The sequence below is a fragment of the Rhea pennata genome, chromosome 2, assembly GCF_028389875.1.
Source record: "Rhea pennata isolate bPtePen1 chromosome 2, bPtePen1.pri, whole genome shotgun sequence".
In the NCBI taxonomy this organism is placed as follows: domain Eukaryota; kingdom Metazoa; phylum Chordata; class Aves; order Rheiformes; family Rheidae; genus Rhea; species Rhea pennata.
The window spans coordinates 52,535,673-52,556,318 of record NC_084664.1 but is presented as its reverse complement, the minus strand read 5'-3'; the positions used below and the strand labels follow the sequence as shown (position 1 = coordinate 52,556,318).

Below are 20,646 nucleotides of genomic sequence, written 5' to 3'. Positions count from 1 at the left end.
GAAAGGGAAACAGAATGAGACATTTTATCTCTCCTGTCTTTAGTTCCAGCTGAATAACTGTGGCTTACAACAAGTATTGTTTCCTTCTGCATTCCACAAGACAGGGGAGAAAAAGAGAGGGGGGAAAAAAATGAATACCTTGAGCCAAACCACATGTCTTAAATTTTTCCCTGAACATGACCCTATGTAAAACATACAGCAATGGAGAAGTCAGCAGACATATGGAAATCACATAAAGTAGAGAGCAAATAGCATTCGTATTAGAAAAGACTTGAAATTACAAATTGATGTTACATGACTACAATACGTTAAGCACGCTTCTTTACAGCTAGGGCTTCCCAGGAACTAGAAGCGCATTCATGTTTGAAGATTAATAAAGCTTCCTAGCACACACTGTGAACTGTAATTGTAGCAACTGAAGAATTGATGAAAAGCTTTCCGGGAACAGGAAAAGGACAATGTTGGGGGGAGGGGGGTATTTTCTTCCTTTTTGTTTGTTTTTCTCCAAGCATTAGATAACAATGAGTTATAGCAGAGTTTGCATTCCTGGATAAAAGCAGTTCTAAATTTTGAGCATTAAATAATAGTAATCTCACATACATTACATCGTGTCCATCACTCTGAAAGATTCTAAAACTCTGCAAAGAGCATAATAAACAGCAGAGACACCCTGGCTTCTCCCATTTCAGACTGGGCATGGGTATCACAGTCAGGTGCTACTTCAGTCATTAATGAAATTTAGCCATTAAATGGCAAGATATAAGCCACTATCTGCAAGCTGCTGAACTAAACAGAGATCTAGCAGTATCTTAACAGTCAGGGCTGCAGGTCATCTATATAGCAGGGAAGACTAGCTATGTGAATAACTGACTTCTTCAGTTCAGCTGCCAAGCCTATTTTTTTCATGTTCTTTACGATGGTCCCAAAACATGACAAAGAAAATAAAACAGAGAAAAAAATGGGGCCCTGTCCTACAAAATAATTTTTTCAGGCAATTCTAATAAAATAGAAAGTTAAAAAAAGAAACGGGAACAGGTCTAGAGTTGCAGACACGATGGTGGTGAAGGTGATCGCTTCACCAGTGTCTTCCCTTTCCAAGCATTCAGACCGAAGGTAGTATGTAGATGCAGGCTCAATTCCTTCTTTAACTGTAGGGATTTACATCCATTATCTCCCAGATTAGTGCTTTAGTGGGGGATGTCAATCTCCTCCTGAGGTGCCTTGACCTCAGTACCTCTCCTATTCAAACCTCATAGCTCTCTCTGAGATGGAGTCAGTGAGAGAGAATGGTTTCATGGGCTGGCAGTCATGTCAATCATTCGGGGTAAGGGCATAAGTGAGAGGTGGGATCTAGATCATGTTCCAAAAATACAGAGAGAGAAGAAATTGAAAGCAGCCCAGATTAACTTTGATCCTCATGTAAGTGTGAAACAGAAAATAACACTTAAAATTTATTTCACCAGGTAAGAAGAAAGTTGAATTTGGGTATGGCCATTCACACAATTTTTGTGCCCAAAGTGTTTGGCCACTTGGTAGTAGGAAACATCCTATTTTTGGACTACAAAAGTCCAACATCTCCTTCTTCTCCAGAAGATTGTAAATACAGCCCTGTTCAAGCCACAACCGTATAGTGAATTAGCCCTGAATTTCAGTGTTTCCACTTGAATTTTCAACCCAGCTTCATGCAGATCAACAAGAAATGTAGTATCAGGTCATACATGAATTCCAGCAACTAGGCAAAAAGGAACAGTTATATGCATCTCTGAATGGTTAGACCCTTGCCCATTTTCACAGATCCCAGAATATTATTCATTACCACTTTAAATATTTCATATTGGTACATCTGAAATGACTTTGCTGAGGTTTCAAGTCTTTACTATGTTTTCAAGGCAAATCTGAAATAGATTAAAGCAGACATTAACCTCAGTGCAGGAAGTTAAACCTAATTTTGGCACAGCTATCCCAGAGACTATTACAATTTTGGCTAGCACAAGACAGACTTGTCTACTCCACATAACATCATTCACAGTGATGGCATGGTTATCCCAGTGAGCAAACCCACAGCAGCACAGTTAGTTTGGTCTGAGGAAGTCTGAGCATGCTCATGTACTATCTAACCCCTAAATCCACAAATTCCAGCTTGCTGAGCTCTCTCAATGATCTCTTCCCCAATGGGATCAGGAAACCTTTCTCTCCAGACTTATTCACTTACTGGTTTTTCTTCTGGGCTCCCGCTGGGCACCTCCACAACCCTGAGGGCAGGATCCACCCGCACCTTTGCCCTTGTGACAAACTGGATGACCGATGAACTGTCCTGTGAAGTAAAAACAGGAAGTATTGGATTTGGGGTGGGAAGAAAGCACAAAAATAAATAAATTAAAATAAAAATCCTACATTTGCCAGTGCGATAACTATATCTAGGTAACACTCAGTGGAGTTTGGGTTGGGAGTTAAAACAGGCTAAAATCCTGCTTTGAAAAATGCACGTTAAGCTCCTAACATACACAAAGCTCAGTACATTATCTCAGATTAAAGCAAACACAACAAAATCAGGTATTTTGGACTTGAAAAACGGACCAAATAAAAATGATGTGTTTAATGTTCCCTACATTTACCACACAAGCAGAAGAAAGATAGAACATTGCCAGTCAACTCTGGCAAGTTCAGTATTAACCATCGAAGACAAATTCGTATTTGTTTTTTAAATGAGGAGAGAAAGATACAGGAAAGCTGGGATAGACTCTAGTACAGCCCAAGACAAAAATTGCTTAATTATTTGAATCAGTGCACTGCAAATAGCTTAAGTGTGCAATTTATATCCCCCCATATTAATATATTTTTCTCCTATAGTTTATGCAGGGCTTTTTAACATGCATGTTCCAATAAGCTGCCATTTTAACGCACATGTTAAGCCATTTTTACGCTGTTCACTTTGGGGAGAGTGAACGATAAGTAAAAAATGGCATATACTGAGGACACTGACCCAAAGACACGGGTAAGTGTTGTACACCTTTTAAAGATCTGCTAGTGGTCATCCTAGAACAACTTAGCAGATGGGATGGGTTCTGGCTACTCCCAGGACTGAATTTCCCAAATGTATATTTAGTGTGTACTCAGTTACTTGTTCACATATTTCAGCATTTCTATGTGCATACAACACAAATACTTGAAATTTTTGGCCTGGCCTATTTTCTCTATTATCAAACAGATATAGTTGGTTTCAGCTGGAAAGGCTCAAAGCTACCAATTGCTTTAGCAACAGCTCTCTAGAAAAGGCTCTCTCCAATGTTTTTAAGCTAGCAGCTATCAAAGACAGGTTTATTTTATTAGGCTCATGTTAACAGCCTTCTTTCTCTCTAATTACCTTACATGCTTATAATCTTACAGAATCTTGCCGTAAGTTCCCAGTCAGCATTTTTCTAAGCACAGGGAAACAGGGCAAAATGCAGTAAATCACTAGAAATTTAGAAGATTTGCTATTTATTTCATTCAGTGGCTTCAGAAAAAGATGAGAACTAACCTGTAGCCATTTGTTTCCTGTCACGAATGTCAAGCTCAGTGTTATTATGGCTGTGTTGCATCTTCTTTGAATACTAATCATTTGGACTAAAAAAATTACAAAAACTGCCATATCTCCGTTTACAGAGAGGAAATGACAGACAGTTGGTCACAGTTTATTTGCGCTTAATCTACTTCTCCCTTAACTTTTAGCAGTCTCTAGTCTTAACACTATACATACACTGAGGGGCCTCATTTTTTCCTCAATGTACAAATTTCTCCACTTGATTTATTTCTGTCTTAATGTAATTGGCAAGAAATAAGATTAACATCTCCCTATACACTGTTCATAAATTGATCTATGTTCTTTGACACCATGACTTTTTATAACACACTAGTAAATAGAGGAAGGAATGCAAGTCTCAAGCACGCTGATGCAAATAGGCATACATAAATTGGTATTAAAGAAAAACTGTTGAGGAAGCACCTACCTTCTTCAGTATCTCAGTATTCAGCAGTGTGTAAATACTTATATCACAGGACTCTGCTTTTGCTAGTGAGCTTAAATTGCAGCGTATAATCAAGCACGACCTGCCTGGTCTTTCACAGTCCTACAGGAAATAGGAAAAAAGCTGTTAGGCATGTCAGAAAAGGAGGAAATAACTGGCTGAAAATACTCTGTGACAGTAAATGCTCCAACTGACTCAGAAAATGCACAGTAAACTGCTAAAATCCACTTGCACAGGAAATAGCAGCAGCTTTCTGAAGACAGCTAGATCCCAAGGAGCCAGAGAGGACAGCACAGCAGGGTTGGGCTATGCGGTCGCCCTCTGCGCCTGGTTGGGCGCTGAGCCCCAGCGTGAGCCCAGCCACCCCACACGCCCACCATAGATACGGGGGCAGAGGTTAAAAAAAATAAAAGGTAAAAAAAAAAAAAAAAAAAAAAAAAAAAAAAAGGTAAAAATCCAATAATGGAAAGCACTAACTATCCCCCAACCATGACATCCATATTAGTCTGCACAAAATCAGTACTCTGTAATGAGCTATCTGCAGGCGTTCTTCATGCTGATCCATGCAAAATCTTTTGTAAGATACGACATATCCTTAAGTTTGTCATAGGTGGACTCTTTCTTACCAATACTTTTCTGCCAGATTTTGTGAAAAAAGCAAATATCGTGTGGAAAATATTTTCATTCTCTTGAGGAATGACGCATGGGCTGGGGTTTTTGTGAAACGAACAGCTTCCTTTGTCCTGACCAACCTGCAAGCACAATAAAAATTACAATTATTACTCAGAATTAAAACTGCGTAACAGGGAGGCAGGGATTTACTTGGTCAAATAAAGCACCTTTTCCTGAGCTGGATGTCTGGACTCCTATTAAGAGTCAACAGAGAGAAACAAGCACTTTAGGAGTCTATTCATCCTAAGGCACACATCTAAAATAAGTCAGATAAATCATAATTTAGAAATGTTTGTTTCTCTTGACTGGATAGGTTATAAACATATATTATCTAGCTCTGAGGTAGATGCCTGTGAATTAGATGTCTGAAGACACAGGAGAAAAATCTCAGCCAAAGATGCAAAATATCATGTAACACTAAGTCCATTGCATTATTCTGCATATCCGTTTTTTGTAATGTAATTGTATTATTTGGTGATTTGGCCAACTTGATCGCTTCACAATTCGTGTCAGAACAAATGAAGTAACAAAACCTTTGTGAAATGCACCAACTTAGACACAAAATTTGTTCTCCTACCTTTGTCACAAATAACAAAAATGAAGAAAACTTATTGTAACATTAGGTTGTTTACTTGGACAGAAGAATTAATGCTTGAAGAGATTTTACCAAGATTTGATAAAATGAGCACAGGTTTTCAATCAAGATAAACTTGCACTGAAAAACTCTTCTTTCTTTTTTTCAGCTTATGAATATTCACTAAGGAAAATCTACTAGAATTTAATACAAAGACAATAAAATATCAGCAAATTCTGCCCCCATCCTTAAAAGCTGTAAGAGTGAGGGAAGGAACTTTTCACAGAAACTACTTTACCACCCAACATTCTTATCATATAATCTGCTCTTAAGCAGGTCCTCTATTCTGAGGAAGAAAACTTGTATTATTCAAATCACAAATCCTTGAAAGAGGGCAAAAAAAAAAAACTGTTACAGCACAAAATTGCTGCATATTTTTAGTTCACCCTTTATTAACAGTTTTTAGGAAAGTTAGCTGAAGTGTTGCCAAAAAAAGAAACAAAAAAACAAAGGTTTATCTAGACTTTAAATACTGTCTTCCAGACAAGTGATGGCCACATCTCTTGGTAAGATACCTCTTCTGCATCACTGGTCCACAAGCACTTCATAATCTGTTCTTTGACATAGTACCTCATAATCTGCCTTTACATAATCTGTTCTTACATTCCCATTAAATACAGATACAAGTAGCTATCCAGTTTACAGTTTCCTTGGGATCAACAGAAAATTAAGACTATGATGTTCTCCTTTTGTCCAGATCACCTAGAATGAGTTTGCATGATTTATTGTATGCAAGAGATTCACAGAGCACACTGACATTTCTTTTCTTTGAACTTTCATGTTAGAATTAGATCCAGATCAACCAGAAGGTTTGTGTTAAAGGAAGAGCAGTAAAGAGCCAAGATCTATTCAATACCTACTCTTTCTTCATGAAAGCTTGAATTACCGGACATTCGGGCAGATGTCATTAAATTCATGCAACAGATACCAAAAGGACAGTACGAGCTTTTGCACTATCCCAACTTTTGGCATGCTCTCCAGACTGTCCTGCTTTATATCCTGTGCAAACAAACATAATACACAAACAAACTAAAGCAGAAATATTTCAGAAGACCAAAAGGAATTATATGGCATGAAGCAACATAAATCTGGTCCTTTCTTCTCAAAATCACTTTCTTTTCTAAAACTGAAGCTTGGATACATCTCACCCTTCTTAAAACACTTTAGCTGAACAAACACCTCCAGAGGACTAAGTCTGAATTTGGAGATACCTTTTTCTCTCCACCAACTATGCAGTAATCCTATGCAATGATGCAGTTAAAAGCAGGACTGAGTCCTCCCTGTCATCTGCACTGTTCTGGAAGAGACCAGGAGGTCATCAAAAGCCTGTTTCAGCAGCCAAAGGTAGATGCCACTTGCTATTTTTCTGGCAGAATTTGGGTGAATTCAGCTGAGCAGCAATTAAGTCATACTCATGGGCAATCTGTGATCCATTAGCATATGTTGAAAACCAGTGGGCAGGAAAGGATGCACTGCAGCTGAGAAGCACTTTAATGCTCTCAGAAACAGCAGAGCTGCACAGCTAAGAAAAAAGTAACACGAATCTCTGAAACAGGTAGATCATATGCTAGATTGAGCTTGTGAGTAGATCATGAGCTAGAATGAAGGACTGCAAAGCATCCAAAAGGCTGGCCAAAATTGTTTGATTTTTTCCCTTAGGTTGACTATCAAGTCACTTATACTTCAGAACATTTGTTTTTCTTACTTGTTACACACATAAAGGGAAGGCTCAGTCAACCAGCCAGATCTTTGCAGGACAACACTAAGCATAGTAAATTTTGATTCAACTTTGTTTTCAATGCAAAATTCAGCTCTGGGTAATCAGCCTCTTAAACAAAAGCTCAACATAAAGCTTCTGCGTGCATTATGCCAAGACTAAACCGCATCTCTGAAATACAAATCAGGATGTGGTCTCATGTTTGAGCCTCTCTTTGTCAAAACATAGTATTAACCCAGGCATCCGTTTTTCTACTTGCTCAGAATATGGTACACAGAAAAGAAAATCTCTGGAAAATCTCCGGAAAAGTTTTTAAGAGCTTTTAAGAGCAAATGCTTACCCATTTACAAGTGGCAGTACATGCAAGTCTTTGAAATGCAGTAAGTAGCCAGGCCTTTTGATGAAGTCTTGATGTTTCTAGGGACATGGTTTACCAGAATTTTCTGGAAATTTCCATGTAGGCCAGGACAACCTATAAGCAGAGGAGGACTACTCCAAAAGGGATCTTCCCAGGACCTGGCTCCTAGCATCTTCTAACATTTCAAGGAAACAGGAGTGAGAGGCTTTCAGCGCAGTGTAGGGGATACGGAGAGAGATACAGTTTGGCACAGCAGCAATCACAGTCAACTTTCCCATACTGGAAGTATACCTAAAATCTGTATCCAGGCATATTTAAACAAAGTCTATGTTGGCACATAGTGTAGGCCAAAAAGAAGGGCAGAAGAGTCAATCTGCATGACACTCTCAGCACCTGACATCCATATTATTTACATTTCTAGCTTGCTCTGAGTTTAGTCCTGTGGCCTGAACATTCATTTATGGCTGCAGCACACTAATTGCATTGCTGCAGAGCATCTTTTTGCTTAGTTTCACCCCAAAAGAAATCCAGTTTGTGTGCTCTATTATGCGAGCCATGGCTCCATGAGTGGAGAAGGCCAAGAATTTCACTTTAAAAGCTCACACCTGGTCTAAACTGAGAGATGCTAATACAGGCACACTTTGGTCTTCAGCTCAGTAGAACTTCTGCAAAGAGTAATAACTCCAAAGGTGCAGCAAATACACATTATATACGCTTGCAAAGAAGTTCTCTTTTTTCTTATCATGTAGATGTTACATTAACTCCTATAATCAGGACACCTAGAACTCATTACATTTGTTAGTGTTAGAGTGGTTATATTTCTACATAAGCAAATCATTCTGGAACTAAAGATCTAGAAGTAGTCTTGACCTCTTAAAATTCCTCTATTTCTAGAATTGATTTTTTTTTTTTTAATCTGATGTAACAAATTTCATTGAACAGTTTTGTGTGGTGAACAAATGGCATGGAAATAATTTCAAAGGTTTTATGTTACTTTCTGTTTTTTCTTCTCTTCTATGTACTACAGTCATATACAACCTACACTGCCACATATATGATCAATCTTTTCAGTATAAGAGTGTACAATCTTTGTGATCCAGAACTAAATATTACCAACTATTATTCCTAGCCTTCCAACTCCTGGAAATTTTTCCACACAAGATTTTACTGACAATGGATTCTTTTCACCAGGTTCTCCTTGCGTAATGCTGTTCCCAGCCTCCAGAGACATCTTGCCATAAGCTGCAAAACACCTAAGTGCATCATATGCCTTATTTTTTTCTAATTTTATTAGAAGTTCAAGGCACCTTTATAATACTATATAATTTAACACCTTTATAAACATAATACAGCCTCAAGGAAAAGGAAAATATAGCAGTATATCAGGATGGTAAAAGCCAGCACAGCCTACATTCAGTTCTCACTTGCATTCTTGAACACCAATGGATGCCAGAATACCCAGTTAAATGTTCAAGAGTGAGGAGTTATTTTGGGTGCTTGACCTAGACACCTTGATCAGGGCTGATACCAGAATGTGGATGTGACACTTTTGTAAAATCACCATCTTTGAAAGAAATGGATGTCCAAAATCTAAGGGATTGAAAATCACTATTCACTCCTGAACATATACATGTGTGTTCTCCTATTCAGCATGCGTGCATAGACATGCAACATGCACAAACATGAAGAGATACAGGTATCAGCATTTGTACTACACAGACTGTAGACAGAGCCTTGCATAATGGGCCTCTGAAGGTTACCATAGCTCTCCAATTACTAATACTATTCCATCATCACGTAGAAAAGCAGATCACCCCCTATACCACTTATCGTATCCCTAAATGGCCCCATGCTCAGAGACAGGTTAGCCTCTGGCTTTGTTAATTTACCATAAATTGTTGCTTCATTAAAAATCCCATAAACCTGGCTGAGAGACAACTTTTTAATATGACAGCTTATACAGTGGGTTATTCTGCCAACTTTTTGTCATCAGCATAAACCACTAAGCTTCTTGGGGATGAGATGTAACCACTGGAGAAAACATACCATTCTGTAAGAATGGTATATTTGCAACACGCACTAAATTCCCATAGGACTTTCTTAACAGACTCTGAACATTTGAAAAGTCTTAGGGAGCAGGGGCAAAGCCATAAAGTAGGAATGATTTCTGGCATATCAGATTACACCATCCTTAAGAAAGAAAAACATTGGGAAGACATTTCAGAGTGAAACAGTTGTATGTAAAATGCAGGTACCTTCTACATATATTAGATATTTTAAAACTGTAAGATATTTAATAGGGCTGGATGGGAATGACTTGTTTGATTTATTACATAAACAGAGATCATCCTTTCCAACTTTCCTTGCACTTGTAGGAAATTCTGAGAACACTTGGGACTGGCTTGGTGATACCAAGCAACGTGGTACGAGTGCAAGGGGGACAATTACCAGGTGTCCCCTTGGCTTTGTCAGCCTGGGAATGCAGGGGGTAAACCAGAGCTGCTAATGAAAAGCTTCCCACATTTCTAACCCAGGTCAGCCTTGGGTTTCGTGGGCTTAGGGTTTCTAGAAGATACACTACACGTGCTGCCTCAGCGCATTCCCTTTCTACCATCAGCTCTTTCCCTAAGCTTCAGAGTGCACGTAACATCCTTTCTGCTTACCTGGAACTACTCTCAGTATGTGGCAACTTCTAACAACCCTTTGTGGCCTTCAACAAAATGTCAAGTTATGTTAGCACATATGTTAAGGGTCCAGGCCCTAATGCTTGTAACATAAACTTCATGGACTGGCTGGAAGCCAGTGGTCCCTTCCAGGCTTTACCTCAACCAGTTAAACATCAATGTTGAGACCCTCCATTTTTCCAGAGTGCTGTATCCTGCACAGGATGGCAACTGAGGAGAAGGAAATGAAATGCAAATTCCAAGCAGGAAGCTGGAAAAGTCAGCCAGGGGCCAAGCACAGGGCAGTAGAAATTGGCAGTTGGCATGAAGTTAAGTATTTGCATATGATGGGAATCCCTTAGAGGAATGAGCCTGAAAAATGGGAAGAAAGTAGCTCTCGCTACCAGGGAAACATTAAGTACAATTTTAAGAAGCCGAGCGCTAATCCTGTATCTAATGTTTTATATTTTACAAAGGCAAATAGGCAAGCAAAACCAGATCTCCAGCCTCTTCCTCATAGAGGATTCCAGATATCCACTAATGTAAAGAAATTCATTATAGCATTGAAATTTGAAAAATAAAAATAAAAATATTACAGGTTTTTCTTGTGAGTTGGATTCCTCTGCTGAATTAAACCATCATCAGTTATTAGAAAGAATCTAGAAGCAAATAGAAGTAAACTAATACAAACCAAGTGTGAACACATGGTCAAGCCTTGAGTGCATGACAGACTCAAACCCACATTTGAACACGGAAAAAGTATGGGGGCAAGTTCAGGCAAAGCATCATTCAACACCAACTATTTGGAAGAGCAATTTTGGCTACAGGAAACACACTCAAGGTCTGAACAGAGGTCAGTTGTTTCACAAAATTGTTAACATTGCTCAACCCTGAAATGGATGCTTTTCTCATCAGCCCTTGGGTATGCTGGCTCCAAAGGACAGACTGGCTGTAGTCATCTCAAAATTGCTGCCAAATAGTTTTTACACATTTCTTCTTTCTTATTAGTCTTTTACTGTTCCGTTCATGCACACATGCCTAATCAGTAGTTCAAGATTGTAAGCAGGATAACAAATAACACATCCTCTTTCGTTTGTCCTTGTTGCAAAGGGTAGCACATTACCTTAATATCAGGTAAAATACATATACATGTGACCTGATTCAAAGATGATAACTGATTCACTCTGTAGCAGGTGAATGCAGTAGAGATGAATTGATAGGCATGGTTAAGCTAACATGTCACACACATAGAGGTTAAAAAATAATAATAATAATACTGACAAGAAATTCCAGACAAGGTCAGACTTTCAACAGTAGACAAATAAGTTATGTAAATATGTTATATGAGTACTTGGTGCATATGCCAAAAATGTTTAATATTCACAGATAATGAAATATGTTTGAATCAGAGCAGTTTTGTTGATTCTGGCAATAAATTTAAGAGCCACTGAAACAACAGAAAAGTACTTTAAAAATTAACCCATGTTACACAACACTTGAAAGATTTTGACTAGAAAACAGCAATGTTAGTAAGGAAAGGAGTACTCCACAAACCCAGCAGGTATAGTTACATGTCTATCAGGAGATGTAAGAGAGAAGCTCTGAAGTGGCATTGCTGAAGCATTAAATTGATAGCAGTATTCTACTGTAGATCTGGTTCCTGCTCCTTCAGCTGGAAGGAGAACACTGGGGGCACACATCTCTGCTAACCTCACTGCAATACCTTCAGATGATTTTTGGTACCCTTAGCCATACAGTTTAGTTAAACGACCTGTTAATCAGGTTAGATCAGCATAATCCTGCAACATCCACTGTCACCTTACAGGACTTGGTTCTGCAACTACTTTGCATATACTGAGCAGCAGTTCATAGAAATAACACTAGTTCTTGCAAGAACTAGTGTTATTTGTCTAGTTAGGTAAGAAAAGTAAAGATACTCTGATTTGAAAGTTCATGGCTCATAAGAGAGTGGTTTCTTTCTTAGACAGTCCTGTCACATGAACACAGGGAGAAGACGACAGCATCCACATGATTTATCTGTACTGTCTACAGAAGGTATAAGCCTAAAAATGAACAATATCTTACACGGCAACTAAGGTGACAGTTTACCTCTAACAGTTATGTGCTCCTAATATATCAGCCCTTAGCAGCTAAAATCCAAGAGTCATTGACGTGTACACTCTTTCTCCTTGCTATGAACTACAAAGTGCTTAATCAACACATGAGGCATTAAATAAATCTTAAGGTACATCTCTTTTTAGAAAGCTTCTGAGATCACTTGCAGTTCGGTGCTCTCTTTTAGCAAGGCTGTACATGCGTCTAGTACATTCGTTTCTACAGCCTTTTACATGATGCATAAAGTATAAATAAATGTATGTTTTTCCTTTACCCACTGGTTGGAGTTTCTTCACGGGCTGCGTTAATGTGAGGATGAAAAGCTCTGAAAAGTGTGCAGAAAAATAAATTCTTTATGGGGTCTGAACAAGTTGGATAGATTGTTTCACCAAACTAGATACTTGAAACTATCTCAAAGATATCTAAAAGCAGTCACCCCACACTCTCTCTAGAGCTAATGGACAGAAGGTGAGATCTCCCAATGATGATTTAGCCGATCTATTGCAGATACTTACTTCAAGAGGAAATGAGCCACCCTCTTGGGGTATTTTAAGTTAGACAGAGGACTCTCTCTTTGTTTCCAGGAGATCACCAGAGCGCTTATTCTGCCAGGACTCTCTGGGAAAGAATGGTTTATTGATACTTCCCACTATATCACACAATACTGGAATGATGTACTTCCAAAGTTAGGAGAGACCTTCAATAACTCTCATTTTAACTCAGATACATGAAAAGGGGGGTGAACCCACTTTCCATCAAACAGGAGCTAGAGCTTATATAAACAAGCATCACTGTTTTCAAATATTTTTTCCTTATTTTCCCAAATTTATATTAAATCACAGATCTTTCACAGTATTTATAGAAGAAAAGGGCTAGTTCATGAATCAGTATTTAAAGGAGGCAGATACGTTAAAAGAATTAATCAGCTCTTTCAAATCTCCTTCGTTAGTTTGTGGCAGGAACAGTTTCACCAATGGGAAAATAGTGAGAGGATACAATTCTGAAACTCCTTTAAATAATACAATAAAATAAGAAAAACATGGCTGACTGTCACCCTTTTCTCCTTCAATAGTTCCTTCAGAAGCTGGGAAGCTTTCAAAAGGCCTACTGTTTATTCTATACTTCAGTAAAATTCCTGATTAATGTGCTGTTTACCAAACTCCAGCTTTCTTGATGAATCAAGTAAGAGCTCGCATCTATAACCAATTTACTTGATAAAGCTTCTTCTTCATCTCAGTGTAAAAGGCAAATGAGCCATCTTTTTCAAAACTGGAAATTCATGTATTTAGTCATGAAAATAGGAACTATGGGCAGTTCAAAAGGTAGCAATGCTTTCAGCTGACTCAAGATATTAATCAGACTCCTATGTCATATTGACAGGTCATGAGTTTTGAGGGGGGGGTAGTGGCTGGAAAATTTCAACAACTAAGTAATTTGACAAATCTTATTTCTTTGGTTTAGGAGTTAATCATGAACAGGTCACATGTTAAGTGCTGCATGCTCTGATTCAACAGATGGCTCCCTCTGCACTGCTGTACCTTGTCCGGATGACCCTGACGTTTACAGTACCAGTCTTTCTTTAAAGATAGGCTTATCCTCATAAATCTAGAATGTACCTCCATGAACATTGTTTTTATCCTGTATCCTTGTAAAATTCACTGCTCATGCTAATCCTGCAGCACTCTCATTGCAAGAAGATTTGGACAGAGTGAATACGAAATGTCATGAAGTTTGTTCAAATGTGGTTTCATTTAAAAATCCAAGGTAGGAAATCACAGAAAACTTCCTGCTATGTTTATGTAACTTTGCTGTCTCCTGAAGGCAGTATCCATCAATGCATGAAAAGATTATTTTCAAGCACTGTAAACACAGTGAACTCTAACCAAGGCATAGCCTTTGTGCAGTGACTCAGATGGTTCCAGTAAAGCAAAACATGAAGATTATTTTTTTTAATTTGAATTTATTTTAAGTTCCTAACTCAGGAAAGAACTTAATTTTATGGCCAGGCACCCCTTCCTGTGTAACAATATCTTAAATCAGAGCTAAGTTCCTCTTCACTGGAAACAGCTTCAGTTTATCGTGCTGACATGAGGAAGGCACTTAGAGGGAGATCTTTCTGAGCTGCTTTGGAGTGCTGGCTCCCACGCCGTGACTGGCATGTGGCACGTGCCCCCTTCTCCCTTTGCAGCCAGTCTGGACCCACTAGTCCCTCCCACAAGTGACAGAGCTCTCCTGCAAGGCGAGATGACTCAGTATCTTGAAGATGCTCTAGACAGGGGTGAGGAAAAGCACCTCCAACAGCCTACATAAAATGTTTTGGAATAGTCATTTAAAGAAGAAATTAAAGTAAAGTAGGCAGGAAGGTCAGCAAGTTTCAGTACAATACATTCCCTGGAATGAATAATTTCCTCCAGTAATCTAGCTATGTCTTTAAATGCAGTGCCAAATTCTGTGTGTGCAAGTGTGTGTACAACCTTTAATGAAATGAAGTGACCACAGGAGGGTGATTAATACAAAAGGCTAAAATTATCTGTGCTGCAATTCTGAAATGTACTTATATAAACCTTGTATCAGTGGTGGCAATCAGCAGCAGTAGAACCAGCTGCTGGAACAACAGTTTGTTACATAAAGTGCTATCGGCAAATATTTATATCTTCACATGCTGGGACTGCGTATATATGCTTTCAGAGTCAAGACCTGAAACTTCAAAAAACAAACTAAACAATTTTAAACTGTCTGTCAACAAACAAGGGCTTTTCAACAGGGAGATAATGATACATAGGTTTGCCTCTGCAAACCTGAAGAGGAGTAAAGCTGAGAGCTCTGACAGTCTCCCATTGCTTATGGTTTTAAATATCAGCAGAAGGGTTGCCAAAGTATTTTGTTCTTATCCTGAAGGTAAGCATCCTACAGATAATAAGCAAGAATTAAATTTAAGGTTTTAAAAATGCAAAAAAATGCATGAGAGCTATACAAAACTGGCCTTAAAAATGTAACCTGTCATCAGCCAGGAAAGACTTGAGGCTCTGGGACTGGCTCCATTTTACTTTTTCTGTTTCAACATTCACTGGAAGAAAATAACGTTTATTTCAACACTTCTCCTTATTAAACATGACAAGCTGTTCTAAAGTCCCATGCTAAGGTAGTCATTAACATCAAAGGCAACTTGGAAAAGGAATTCTTTTCAATTCCTCCATGTCATTAATTTATTTTCAATCCAGCTCTTCATTGTTTCTGGAATCTTACTGATATCCAGTTGTTATAGTGGGGTGCTCCAGGTCTCACCTGCCCAGGGAGAAAAAGGAGAGGTGTAGAATGACCACACCATGCACAAGATGAGATCTGGAGAACTTCTGTGCCTGTCCTTCCAACAGAAGGATTTTTCTTTTTGCTCTCCAATCATAGCATGACAGAAACTCTGTACCAGGAACACAGGACTTGCATGAACTGGCAGCCTCAAGGTTAATGGGACTGGGATTCATGAAATCTAGGTTTAACTCATTCCTCTCTCTCAAGATTATTCTCACATTCTAAGTTTATGTCCTAACTTAAGAGTCTAAAACCCTTCTCCATCAATTACTACAGTGATTACATTATAGTAATTAATAGTACTTTATTACTAGCAATTACAACAACAATAATTCCTACACTTAGACTTCAAAAGTTACACGCTTTGACTTAGTTTCTCATGAGAAAATTGAAGATACTCTTTCCTTCTCCCTCCTCCCTCTGAAATCCCCTTCATTTCTAGACTGCAAATTCTTTGCAGAAACTGTCTTCCAGTGTATATATTTTGGTTCCTAGCAAAATTTCCATCTCAGTATCAATAATAGTACAGTTTTTCATAGCCTCAGTATTGAGTCACCTAAACAGGCTTTTAAAAATAAATGCTTGTTGGCCTGCAGGATACTTGTAACAGACGCTAGCTCTTTCCACAAACCCACAAGCACACGCAGTGCTTGCTCCGGGTTAACACCGTTGTGCTTTGATGCTAGTGACAATTGTCCGACTGGGGTCTAAACGGTTTGGCAGCCCCGTGGAGCATCACCCCTCCAAGACTGGAGCGAGGATCATCTGCTTGCACTACATTTGGCTTCCAGTTCAAACAGACAAACTCGGTTTCCAACTGTTAGTCTCTTGTTCCTCATAACTGTGTTTACCTTTGTTGAAAATAAAATAAATATGAAGGGAACAATCTGATCCAATTCTGTAATACCATCAGCAGAGTAATCCAGGCTTCATTGCTAATTTATCAACAGCTTCAGGAAACAGAAATACCCTGGTTGATTTGGTACGAACTCCCATTGCGAAAATCTTTTTGAATGCCTCAGAAAGCAGCTTTTTGGCTGACAAGTCAAAGTAATGTTTCCCTTGCCCTCCAAATTAGTTTGATACTCAAAGGAAACTACCAATCTTTCAGCTGAAAACCAAAACACACACAAGTTTAATGAGCAGTACATTCCTCTGGTGAAGAATAGATAATCAATGGCTTAGAGAGTGGGAAAGCTACATTTCGGTTAACACTGTCCCTATCGCATATGTTATTCTGCCTTTTTGTGTACTCACTTACGCTTTGCCTATCACAACACTTTCACCCACAAGCTGAAGTATTCCATTAATCATGTTTTAACCTAGCTTGAAGCCTCCACAGGAAAGCAAATACAAAAATGCATAATACAAGCAAGTATTAATTTGTCTTTTCTACTTCATGCTTCTAAATGTCATTATCACTGCAGACTTTGAGTATATCCTGTGTAAAAATCAACATCAACAGGGAAATTCCATAGTTATAATCACTTGTAAAATTTCTAGCATTTCCTTCTGTTAAAACTAAAAAAAAAAAAAAAAAAAAAAAAAAAAAGTAAACCTCCTCTTTAGTAGAAATTTTACTTTCAAGTATCCTTTTTTTTCCTGGCTTTTTACTGTTGACCTGTTTCCTTTATTTATTATGGGATTTGTTGAGGGAAATGCTGTATAAACTCCCAAAGCCCTTCAAAGAGGGCCTGAGAATCTCTAAAACAAACCTCCAAACATCAAAACATCTTTGTGACCTGAATTGCTCTAGAAGAAAATCTTAAAGCAGTTTCTGCTTTAACGCTTAGAGCAACAGGAACAGAGGAAGCATGAGAGCTGTCATTTCCTCTAAAGGCAGCAAGATAATAACTCCTATTAACACCTCCCAGAGATACAAGACAGTTCTAGAGGGCCATATGTGACTCTCTTATTATGTTTTGTGACTGAAGGAAAGACTATAAAAGTCAACACAATATGAAGGAATTAGCTCCTGGCACAATTTCATGTGCTATGTGTATATTTGAGACACATACTCCTATGTTTTTTCTGTGTTTTCACTCATAAATGTCACTGCTGTATTGTACATCAGAGAACTAGCAAAAGCATTTTTAGCTTTATATATGAGAGGATGATGGCTTCAACTCCCAAATGTCATATCAGTTATAAATAAGTGTCAACTCCTAATCCTCTGTACCACGAATCCTCTGACAGCTACTCTGAGATGTCTGGCAATACCGACACCTAGAAGGGTTGGAAAAGGTGTAATTACAGACAACTTGGCGTTGTCTGAAAGGATACTATTGCTCTGTACTGTAGTCTAGACTCTGGGAAGTTCAGAATAAGCAAAAGCTTGAAAATCTTTAATGAATATGCTTACCCTTTTGAAAAACAGCTGTTCTAACCCATTTTCCAAAGTTCATTCCAATCTGCTGCTTCTGGGATTTTTTTTTTTTTTTTTTAAGGCTATTTGGTCTAAGAAAAGATTCCTTGAAAAGTTCCATGATTTTAGTTCCTTCCTCAGTCAATAAAAGCTCAGTGGGAGAGAGGTAAGATGAAAGAGAGTAGGATGCTTTTCCTGTTAAAATACTAAGACTGGGGAGACGCGGATTCAGTGCCTGGCTCTGACACAAATTTCCCGTGTGATCTCAGGCAAATCACTTAGCTCTAAGTGTTTCAATTCATTATCTGTAAACCACTACCCCAGGGAGGATTTGCTCGGCTCAAATTCATTACTATGTCAGAGGTGCTCAGAAAGCCGTGTACGAGAATCCTACTGACCTTATACCCCAAAACAGTGGTCAAAACGATCCGGGGGACACCAGTGTATCGCATAGACGTTTCTCGTAACACCACGCCTGCCTACCACCACTCTTTAGACGTGGCCTGCAATGCAAATAGGCTTCACAACGGGAGTGTGAAACTCTTACAAACTGCAAAGTGGAAGATGTCAAGTAGTGCTGGGGGAAACACAACCAGCCGCTCGGGAAAAAGAGAGCCTGATCCCGCAAGTGTTTCTAGCATAGTGCCCAAAGCCACGCTGGACCGGGCTGGACCTCATTTAGACAAGCCGCTAGAGGTAACAGCGATGAAAAACGTACAGCCCTTTTACAAGCTAAGCCCAAGGTTTAAGTTTTTTGCTTTGTTTTTCTAACAGCTATTCAAAACCATACAACTCAGCCTATCCTTGGCAGTGGAAGTCAGGGTCTTGGGAGTGGAAGGATGACAAATTGTGTCTGAAAATTACCACTTGTACACTTCATGGGTAGCAAGCATCACAGTTGATTAAGCATGCAAACCAGGTTGTCTTTTCCGTGACATTTTGCCAAGAACTCTGGAAGAGTCAATGCAGAGAAACAAGCAATGCCTGAAAGGAATTCATCACACCCGGGCTTAGATATGTCAGAAGAGAAGGTTATCTGCCTCATAGAAGGCTGGACTAAACAAAATATTTTCCATTGCCATGGAAAATAAGACATAAGCTGGAGAATTAATTCAGTCCAGCTGGAGAATTGACTCAGTCCACGTAATGCTGGTGCTTCATACAATGCTGGTTATCCCAAATCCATTTCTCGGCAATTCTATCTTCAGCACCCTGTTAGTCATATATAGCTACCTCTTTAACCTTTCAACAGCTTGGCAGGGCACAGATCCCAGATACCTGCTTAGGAGGGTCTTACAGGATCTGTATTTACATTGATTCAGTGATACAGTTAGCTGCATATTGGGAGTGGTAATACTTTTCAGCCAAAGGCTAGAAAAGTAGCCACAAAGGAAATATCGTACTTCATCTCAAGTAGCTCCTGAGCTGATGGAAGGAGTTGGTTCCTTCTCACACAAAACAGAGCACTCTGAATTTCAGGGATAAATTTACCTCAGTAGTAAGGTTTCCCTCTATTGGCCACCACAGTATAAATGAAATTTCAGTGTTTAAATAAAAGCTTTGAAAGGAATAAATAAATATTAGAAATGAAATCTAAGAATGTGTCTCCTTTACCACAACGTATTTTGGGTTTCTTTGTAGTTAACATAAAACCGTCTTTTGAAAAATGTTATGTTGAAAGAAAAAATGTGGTTTATTCACATTTGTTAAAAGAACAGTCAAAAAGAGAAAATTATAATATGGGCTATAATTACAGAATAATATACATTGATGTTGTATTCAGATTTAGCTAGCATTTTTGCAGATGACGATATGAAAAAACAGGGAACATGAGTCAGCTTGGTAGCACATTCTGCTGATACTACATCCACTATTTAATCAGGGCAGACTGAATCCTATTTGAAGGCGTGATTCTGAGAATTATCCACATTTCCTTCAGGATTAGACTAACCCAAATTTACACCGAGTTGTGACAGACCAGGCATGCACACCGGCTGCTGGCCCTAGGTAAGGGACACTAATTAACAGCTGGCAGGGCTCTAACTTGCACTTCTTAAACCATTCAACATAGCTACTTATCTGACATCAACTACAAAGAACTGTGTATTACCTAAAAACCCCCTTGATTCATCCAGTTCTGTTGGATACTCTTTGATTCATTCTTTGAGATCTCTCAGGGCCTCTTTGAGCTCAGCACACACCGAGAAGTACTCACCATCATCTGTTGAACGTGAAATATTTCAGCTCCAGTGGCAGAGAGGCGGTTTGGAAATGAAATGTCAAGAAAAGCTCCAGGGAGAGCGCTTGGTCCTGCATTGTAAACCTTTAAGAGTGAACATAGGTATAAATAAATGCTTTTCATAAACGGGAAGCTACTGCAGAACTAGACCTGGAAGGATAGGTAAATTCGCAAAAAAAAAATGAATAGTATGTCATGCCAGTTTTTCAACCTCTCCAGACTTCTTTTGCAAGTATCAGGATGCAGTCAAAGGTTTCACTTATCTGACGGTCTTTAACCACAGCTCATGTATCAAGTGAGAGCTGTTTTGCAGGATAATTACTAGTCATCAATATAAATGGTATGTGACTTCTACTCTATGTACAGACACATTGCTAAAGCTACTCTGAGTGCTTTAGTAACACAATCCAGAAGACCGCAGAAAATATTGTGGTCTCTATCAACATCCCCTTTTCCATCTGGTAACCACAACATTACATTCTGCAAGTGCTTTTCTTAGCAGAAGTCAAGGTAATGATGACTCTGAGTATTGGACTGTGCATTTACGGACTGAACTGCCAGGAAATC

At 38.8% G+C, this 20,646-nt stretch overlaps 1 protein-coding gene across 1 annotated transcript in view; it reads right to left on the bottom strand.

Annotated features, from left to right (window-relative positions):
- Positions 1 to 20,646, bottom strand: part of ITGA9 (integrin subunit alpha 9) — a 218,778-nt gene that overhangs the window by 22,875 nt on the left and 175,257 nt on the right. The window contains exons 23-26 of the mRNA XM_062567896.1: positions 20,056 to 20,163; positions 4,634 to 4,759; positions 3,990 to 4,109; positions 2,213 to 2,314 (exon numbers count right to left, since the gene is read on the bottom strand). Of these exons, the coding sequence (XP_062423880.1) occupies positions 2,213 to 2,314; positions 3,990 to 4,109; positions 4,634 to 4,759; positions 20,056 to 20,163 (456 nt within the window). The remainder of the gene's footprint in view (positions 1 to 2,212; positions 2,315 to 3,989; positions 4,110 to 4,633; positions 4,760 to 20,055; positions 20,164 to 20,646) is intronic.